The following is a 9272-nucleotide window of genomic DNA, read 5'->3' on the forward strand; positions in this document are numbered from 1 at the left end:
TTCAACACAATTTTTATTAAATTATCACACTTTTAAGGAAAGCTTGAGAAACAACCCTTCAAGGAAGAAAAAACCCATCAAAAACCAAAAAGTAAGAAGCACCAAATAAAAACCCAAACCAATAGCAAGCCACCCCTACAAATAACCATAGCAGCACTGGAAAGCTTGAGAATTGAGAAGATGTTGAACCCGAGCAAATGAAATCCGGCCGCTATACAGGAAAAACGGAAAAGCCCACACCTTCAATCAAAGGATATTCGCACGGCAGAAGCTAATCAACAAAAACTTGACAAAAACACCAAATCCATATACACACGACTCCCTTATCACACTTACCTCTTAAATTGATAGCCTTTTTTTATATAAAAAAGTGCTTACTTTATAGACTCATGATTTTGGCACCAAGAGCAAACAAATTAATCCACCTTCTTAGGTTTCCATTCGGGGACTCTAGGACTGAAAAAGGAAGCAACAACTTTGGAGTTGAGCAGGTTGAGTGCTTTATTAGTTTTAATGCACCTTGGTGTTTTGTATTGACTGATTGAAGCCCCTTGGCTAATGAACAAGTCCATCAATGCATCAAATGTACCTGCCTCCACCACGCGTATCTCAAGTGGTCCTATTGACCCGTCAGTGCGCAAAAGCCTGTATATGTAGTCCAGTTGCTCTTCAACCACAATGCAACATTCCTCAAGAACATTTGTATCAAGTGGAGCCCCTAACTCCATCTTTGAATCATAATGCAGAATTTCCCAGTACAGTACATAGTGTCCGGGTACTGAAGAAGCATCAGGGTAACTGGTGTATTCCACTAGGAGAGTATCATAAGGCTCTAACAACTTCTTAGCCACAGTAACGCTCTTGTGCAAATCCTCTTCACTGGTCTTGTCACTGTCAATGCTGATCACAACATTTTTCCTACAGATGAATCGAAATTGTGGAGCTTTGTTGTAAAATCCAACCACTTGAAGTACATCACCAACACGGTATCTGTATAGCCCTAAACATCGAGATCACAATATTGTAAAGGAGAGAGAAAAAATGAATTACTTATATACAGATATCATTGTTATAATAAGTACTCGTTTGGTGTATTTAGGTGGGCTTTTCCCTTTTGATTTTCCTTCCCCCCTTGCTCTGTTTCTATACTTTGTTCCTGTTTCTTGGTGCTTTGAAATTGTACTCTGTTTTTCCTGGGCACTTCTTGTGTTTTTAATAAAATTTTGGCTTATCTAAAAAAAACTTGTTTGAATGCAAACCTTCAAACCAAGTATATAGTACTTATTGAAACTTAAATCAGTGCAATTTTTAGTAGATAACTTCCAATAAATTATGTATCCAAACAAGCTCTAAATGGTCTATGCTATTGGAACTTTAAAACCCAATACAACCCACATTAAATAGACTGATGGCTATGCAATGATTGAATTGCTGCAAAGATATATCAAAAATTTGATTGCAAATGTTACTAGAGAATTCTGATACACATATATGCCAATGAATAGTTTGCCTAAAAGTCCTTTAAAGTTTAAACAGCTTTAAGTCCTATTATTTCAGCAAAATTAAATTATGAATGTAATTATAAGCTTCTTATATATGCATTTACACATGTACAATCTTGGAAAATGTTAGGCATCCAAGATAGTAGTTGCATGTAGAATATCAAAATTTTGTAAAGATTTAGCAAAACTTGATTAGATATGATAGCAACTGAAGTCTACTAATTTAAAACTTACCAGCAAAGGTGGTGACGACAATCTCATAAAAGCAACCAAGCTTGACATTCCCTAAATCCACGAGCTTGTCATTGGGGACATGCACCTCCTCAAAGTCTATCAATAGTGTCCCGTTATCTCCAAGAGGAAGGAACTCAAAGTAACCCATGTTAGGCACTAATGTAAAAGCAACATCTGCAGGGTCACTCAAAGGTTTTATGTTGACCCCAAAGTAACACTCAGACGAAGCATACCTAGTACAAACCAAAGGCAATTTCCCATCACTATAATACTGCAGAGCAGGAACATATTGAGCCATGGAACCAGTGATCACTGCCTCTATGTACTTGGCCTTAGGCCAAAGCTGACACAGAATTCCCTTCCAACACTTTTGGCTGCAAATTTTAGTTATCTCATCTGCAAGACGTGGGTTAGGGGATGAAAGCATTGCGGACATGCTAGAGCGGCAACCTAGGTCTGTTATGAAGGAACTTAGCTGACCACTACGTATGTCCTCACAGAGGCTCATCCAGTTACGTTCAAGGAAGGAAATGGCTCTGAGAAATGCAGAAGCAAAGGAAGCACCAAGCCTTAGGACCTGGTGTCGATGGACCAAACCTGCTACAAGTTGACAATGCATGCTTTGGTTTATGTCAGTACAGATGAGGGTTTGGTAAGGGCTTGTGAAATCATTCCAAGGCTCACGTGGGCGGCACTTGAACTGCTTGCTCTTGTAGAAGCTTGTCAACACAGATCTCATAGGTAAGCCACAAGGAGTAGTGGACATTTCTGACTTCACAAAGTTGAGAAACATTGCCTTGCCTTCGTCAAGACCAGGAATATACCTAATGTTAATTACATCCAAAATTAAATATCAAGTATATATAATTGAGGAAATGGGTTAAATTGATGAAACACTCAACTTATCATAAGAAAAATAATAAATGTTACAATGAAAAATCAAGAAGGGGTTGTCTAAATAACCCATGATAATAGTTATCATGCAATAAAATCTCTATCGGTAAGTAAAGTTTTCAAATAATTAATTGAAATAAAGATGTTAATAAAATCTCTATTGAAAATAAATATTTAAAGTCATTTTTTTAAAAATAATTTATAGTAATTGAGTTGTGTAAAAACGAGATTTTAGTGCATGTGTGGTATTTTATAATGGATGTCGTATCTTATTATCTTATCCTTTTTCTTTTGGCCATTTAGCCAAAATGAATGAACTAGGGGTGTCCACCGGTCGGGTTCGGTCGGTTTCGGGCCCAAAAAGCTCCACCGACCGAACCCGCATGACACAAAACTGGGCCCGTAACCGACCGTGAGATGTTTCGGTTTGGGTCGGTTTCGGGTTGGTCGGGTTATGAGGCGGGTCGGTCGGGTTCAACATAGAACCCTAATTTCATTAAACTAAGAACAAAATCAGCTTATCAAAAAAAAAAACCAAGAATAAGAAAAAACCAAGAACAAGTGTCAGATCAGATCCGGAGATACCAACTACCAAGTTTTCCATTGCTTTCCTCATGCGAAATAGATTGTTCACTTCATCCTTGCGATTTCATATCAGAATCGATGGCAATGAAGATGAACAAACTATTTCGGATCAGAGAAGCATGGAGGTTTGAGACGTGTGAAGGAAAAAGCCATGCACTGTGACTGTGGTGGTGGAGTGGCTAGGGTTTGACTTTTGAGATGTGTGAGGACTGAGGATATTCTGAGATGGGTGATGGAGATGTTGAAGTGGCAGCGGAAAGGAGGAGGAGAAGGGTGGTGGCGGGAGGATGAGGAGAACTGTGGAGTGTGGTGGTGGAGTGGCTAGGCCGCTAGGGTTTGAGATGTGTGAGGGCGCAGAGGATGGCGGCGCAGAGGATAAGGAGAAGGGTGGTGGCTGCTAGGGTTTGGAGAGAAGAAGAAGAAGGGGAGAAGGGTGGTGGTGGCGGGTTTGAGAGGTAGGGTTTGGAGAGAAGAAGAAGAAGGGGAGAAGGGTGGTGGTGGCGGGTTTGAGAGGTAGGGTTTGAGAGAAGAAGAAGAAGAGGAGAAGGGTGGTGGCGGCAGCGGGTTTGAGAGGTAGGGTTTGAGAGAAGAAGAAGAAGAGGAGAAGGGTGGTGGCGGCGGCGGGTTTGAGAGGTAGGGTTTGAGAGAAGAAGAAGAAGAAGAGGAGAAGGGTGGTGGCGGCGGCGGGTTTGAGGGTTTGAGAATTGAGAGAAGAAGAAGAAGAGGAAGAGGTGAAGACTGAAGAGAAAGAGAGAGGAGCCGGATATTATTAGGTTTAGTTTGGGTGGGTTGGGTTTGGGCCTTATTGGGCCGGGTGAATATTTTTTTTTATATTGGGTTCGGTCGGTTCGGTCGGACCAGGCTCCAAACCGTAACCGACCGAACCAACCCAAATGGAGCCGGTTTTTTTCATTACTCAACCCGCCACCCGACCCGACCGAACCGAAAAAGGCCTTTTTTGGTAGCGGGCCGGTCGGTTTCGGTCGGGCCCAAAAAAGTTGGACAGGCCTAGAATGAACATAAAAACGTCAAGATATAAGAAAGATGTTAATATTAACTTATTCATGATTGGCATGATGAGATTGTACAAAAAGGTTCGACGGTCAAGATCTTCAGCAACTATTGGCACCAGTTTAGGCTTTCCTCCTGATGTTCCTGAACTGCACAAATTATTTCAAATCACTAACATAAAGAGTAATGATATAATCGCTCACATTTCATTTTCTCTTTCATCTCATTTTCATTCATTTTTCTTTTAATCTATATTGCATTTCCTTTCACATCACATATCATATCATATCACTTGTTTATTTCATTTCTTCTTCACATTTAAACAAGACAAATCAGGAAATGGATAGAGAACTCAACATTATTATTAACATAAATAATACACTCCAATACTCACCTCATAATTTATTTATATATTTTTTGAAGAATCAATATATTTGTCTCATATGGATCATTTACCTGCATAACATCTCTGTTATTGGTTGAGCAGTGATGAGAGAAGAGGCTTCCCCATTTGCAATTCTCTGGATATATGGCAAGATCTCTTCATAACTAATAACTGGAACATGAAGCTTGAACTCTGCTATGACGTCAGTTGTTACAAGATCTCCCTTCTTAATGTACTTATTCAAATACTCTGTTTCTCTGTTCTGAGTTAATATCTGTTTCAAAAGGCTTTCCTGAATTTCAACACCATTCTTTGTCATCCTCTCTATCTCCTTCAGTGCCGCCTCACCTTTGTACTCCAATTTCTTTCCGTCCATCCTCACTAGAAGAAAGAGAACTACAGAGGTGTTAAGTATATATGTACTCGTAAACCACGTAATGACTTAATATTGTTCGATATATGGTTTGAAAAGCATCTAGCTATTTATAGAACATGGAATTTGGCATCATTATCATATCTATCTTAACACCTCATTTTTTATACACTTTATATTCACATATTTTTATTTTCATCTCTCTTCTCTTATTATCTATTACATCTCATATTTTCTCCCTCTTTTATTTTTTCTTTTTCTTTCTATCTCTCTCATCCTTCCATCTATTTCCACCCAAAATAAGGGAGTGAAAAAGCAACATTATTCATTATCATTTAGACCAAAAAACGTAAAGAAAGGTTGCAAGAAGTGCCAGGTGCCCCAACGACTTGTTTGAGTTTGGTGGCGGACTTGGGGTTGATGGTGGAGGTCCTTCCTCGGCTTCTTCCTACTCCAATAGATTAAGGGAGCGCTCCGACTGGTCGTTACTGGACGCGGACCAAGAAGGCGTGGTTGGTGGGCAAGCTTGTGAGTTGTATGTTTGGCGGTGACAATGATGCGGCTATTCGCGGCCTGACACAAAAAATGGAGGAGTATGACCTCTTGGTTTTGGCCTTTGGATTTAATTTAGGTCTTCGTCTTTGTTTCATTTGATTATTTTTTGTTCTCTGTTCAGGGAGTTTTTTGTTATTTAAAAGATGATTAAGTGTTTGTGTATTCTTATTATAAATGGTTGGGTTTTTTTGTTTTGTTATCCTCATCATCTTATTCATGAGCTTAATCTCTCCCCTCTTTAACATTATTAATATACTTGGACTCAAAAAAAAAATCAAAAGTAGTTTAATATAATTTCCTGTTAAAAAGAACGAGTGCTAATATGAGAATATATTAAATTAGGTGGATTTAAGTGGTTTTGCACCACCATTATGTTCATGTCTAATGATTTTAGTGTTAGATTTCGTATGTTAATGGTTAACAATCGTTTTCCAAAAGAAAATTACGCAGATCTCACAATAATTGTTTTTAGTAATCATTGTTTTCTCTTTATAAATGACATAGTCCAATCATTTTTCTCATTGCGATTTTTCGAGTTATGATATAAACACACATTTCTACTTCTTTTCCACATTTATTTTTATTTATTTCTCTTTTCTTTATCAATTAAATCACTTTTACATATTTATCTCTCCTTTCTTTCTATCTCTTTTTTCCTCCACTTCTCCACACTTTATTTTTTAGATGTGAAGATATAATTATTTCGATTTTCCACATTTCACTTAAATCCAAACATATTGAAAAAAGTACATATAGAAGGTTGGTCTTCGATTGTGAAAAAAATAAAGTGTAATCAAATCACCATTATTCAAAAGCACACAAGTGACACCACACAAAGCAGAAAATTGTATAAAAACCTATATGTACTCGAAGAAGACAAAGGCTTCATTGCCTTGGAGCTATAGCATTTGATAAAAGAATTCAATGCTTAAATATGTTTTTATTCGGTCATAAGTTGTACAAAAAAATATTGTTTGTTGCATCTGAAAACTAACAAACAAGAAGAACTAAGGAGCTAAAACTAAATCCCTCATAACAAGGGTCTCTACATCCCAGGGAGGATCTTCCACAATACAAATGTCCACTAACGAAGCACTTGCTCCCCATTTCGCAAGGAAATCCGCTAGAGCATTACACTCCCTCCGGATTCTGGTCAAGACAATATTCCAACTCCTAGCTCGCATGCTCTTGATCATGTTCAAGATAGGAAGAAATCTGCAACTTTCCTCATCATCCAACGCTGTCAAACGGTCCTCGCAATCCACCTCCACTACAGCATTCCTATGACCACGAACCCATAATAGCTCCAAGCACAGCAGCAGACCATGAGCCTCTGCCACCAGCGCATTACCTCCACTTCGGTGAGCATAAAAGCCAACGATCCATTTGCCCATGCTGTCCCGCACCAGGCCACCAGCTCCCATGCCTTGAATCTGGTCACGAAAGCTTAACTTCACCATTCCTTGTTGAGGCGGCTGCCCCATACAAAAAAATTGAATAGCTCTGTGACTTATTTTTTTCCTAATCACCAGTCGATGTCACATAATATTAGCAAGATGATAATGATATACTCACACCTCATTTTTTTTTTTCACTTCATTTCCACTTATTTTTATTTTTATCTCTCTTATCTTATCATATATCACATCTTATACTTTCTCTCTCTTACTTTTTCTTTTCTTTCTATTTCTCTCTTCTTCCACCTCTTTTTACCTCATTTTTGAGGTATGAAAGAATAATTATTTAATTTTTTATGTTGAAATTTCATATCAGTTTTGGTCTATTCTCTTCTCATTATTCCTCTTTCACAAACCGTACCATCATATTATTTTTTATACTATTTTCTTTAGCTGGGAGAATTAGCCTGTGAACAAAATCAATCAATATCAATCAATATATATTAGAAAAGAATAACTTCTATCAGACTGATTTAGTGACATGTCATTCTCACGTTAATTCTCATAAAAAAAATTCCACGTGTCATTCTCAAATTAATTCTCATAAAAAAATACATTTTTAAATTTTAGATTTGATTAGGATTTAGGTTGTTTATTTTTTTATTTTATCTTAATTTATTTTTTATTTACTTTTAGAGTATTAATTAACTTTTATGGTATTTTTATTGAATTTTCGGATTTTTAATTAATTCAGGATTTTATGAGTTTTTATTGTGATTTCCTAGATTTTGATAGTTTTTATCTATATTTATTTAGTACCTTTTAAAATTTTAGATTTGATTAGGATTTAGGTTGTTTATTTCATGATTTTATCTTAATCTATCTTATTATTTATTTTTAGAGTATTAATTAATTTTTTGGTATTTTTGTTGAATTTTTGGATTTTTAATTAATTCAGGATTTTATGAGTTTTTATTGTGATTTTCTAGATTTTTGTAGTTTCTATGTATCTTTATTTATTATCTTTTTAAATTTTAAATTTGATTAGGATTTAGGTTGTTTCTTTTTTGATTTTATCTTAAATTTATTAATTAAATAAAAATCCGACAATTCAATAAAAATAATATAAAATTTAATTAATAGTCTAAAAATAATTTTTTTCTTCACCTAAAGTTTATTTCCATAACAAATCTTGAAACCGATTTTTAAAGGTAATTTTAAATCTGATAAACTTTTTAACAAAATTTTAAAATTTTAAAAGATTTGCCTTAATTATTTAAGATTTACCCAGATTACTCATTACTAAGATGAGAACGCTTAAATGATGAAATTCAAATCATTTCTTCACTAGATTTCAGTTTCATTGACAGGTTGAACTTAGTTGTCACTGTTTATGCTTATTTATTTATAAGTTTTTCTTTTCATTTGTGTATTAGGTTTTTTCTTCATTGTTATGAGATAATTATGCTTCATTCTATGAGCCTGTCTCCTCAATTGTGGTTGCTTTGCATTAAGGAAGTTGAGTCTGGTCAAGTATTGTGATTATTTTTAAATGCTATCATCATCATTGTCCTTGGGTTGGATCTTTGGTATGCAAACTTTATTTTTCTGGTGAAAGAAAGTATATTCGCATACAAATAATTTCATATTAAAACTAACATAAAAATTAATTTTAATATCATTTCAGTATTTTTTTAGTTTTTAAAACCAACTTTAGATGTAAATATTATTAAATTTTTAATAATTTGATGATAAAAATATTTGTGCGGAGATTAGAAAATATTAGTACAGATATAATTTATATTTTTTTTGAAGAACAGATATAATTTATATTTATTTATGTTTAAAGAATTAAAAGTTCATACGAGGGAAACGAGCATAGAGAAATAAGTTTTGATATAATTTCTATGCAACATCTGGAAGTCAAAATAAGTCTTAATGATAATTTATCTTTTTGACTACTTTATATTACTTAATTCAGTATATGCTTACAAAGCACTAGAATTAGTGTCTGAATTTATACTCTTTAAATATCTACATCTTTATTATGATTGTTCTTACATTCTTAGAATCTTAATTTTTTTATAATTTAAAATATTGATTGATGTTTCAAATACAATAAACAAATTTCCCGTGCAACGCGCAGGTAAAAAACACTAGTATAGTTTAATTGATATGCACTATCAGTGTAAAACGGTTTTAAACTGACAACTAATCATAACATGCCACGTAGGTGGAATAATAACTTTTACCTTAAATTTTAATTAAAACAAGAATATATTTGCACATACATTAAATTCAGCAAAATATAAGCAATGTTGAACATAGACAATTTG

At 35.0% G+C, this 9272-nt stretch overlaps 2 protein-coding genes across 2 annotated transcripts; both read right to left on the reverse strand.

The window, feature by feature from the left end:
• Positions 1 to 4987, reverse strand: LOC130742923 (putative indole-3-acetic acid-amido synthetase GH3.9). Its single transcript, XM_057595026.1, has 4 exons — positions 4683 to 4987; positions 4274 to 4375; positions 1737 to 2560; positions 1 to 1000 (listed from the first exon to the last, which is right to left on the reverse strand). The coding sequence occupies exons 1-4, from the start codon at positions 4985 to 4987 to the stop codon at positions 417 to 419; spliced, it is 1815 nt and encodes a 604-aa protein (XP_057451009.1). The 3' UTR covers positions 1 to 416.
• Positions 4988 to 6546: 1559 nt separating this feature from the next.
• LOC130744915 (uncharacterized) lies at positions 6547 to 7023 on the reverse strand. The gene has a single exon (XM_057597076.1). It carries the CDS (start codon positions 7021 to 7023, stop codon positions 6547 to 6549), a length of 477 nt encoding a protein of 158 aa, XP_057453059.1.
• Between the last annotated feature and the right edge of the window lie 2249 nt (positions 7024 to 9272).

This window comes from Lotus japonicus, chromosome 3 (assembly GCF_012489685.1).
Source record: "Lotus japonicus ecotype B-129 chromosome 3, LjGifu_v1.2".
Lineage (NCBI taxonomy): Eukaryota > Viridiplantae > Streptophyta > Magnoliopsida > Fabales > Fabaceae > Lotus > Lotus japonicus.

What these genes read in the sequence shown, in the direction of transcription:
- LOC130742923 (XM_057595026.1), bottom strand. Translation starts at nt 4,987, where the DNA reads ATGGACGGAAAGAAATTGGAGTACAAAGGTGAGGCGGCACTGAAGGAG. An exon ending in ATAACAGAGATGTTATGCAG is followed by an intron (nt 4,376 to 4,682) that starts GTAAATGATCCA and finishes TAATTTGTGCAG; the next exon opens with TTCAGGAACATCAGGAGGAA. An exon ending in ATCATGCCAATCATGAATAA is followed by an intron (nt 2,561 to 4,273) that starts GTTAATATTAAC and finishes AATTAACATTAG; the next exon opens with GTATATTCCTGGTCTTGACG.
- LOC130744915 (XM_057597076.1), bottom strand. Translation starts at nt 7,023, where the DNA reads ATGGGGCAGCCGCCTCAACAAGGAATGGTGAAGTTAAGCTTTCGTGAC.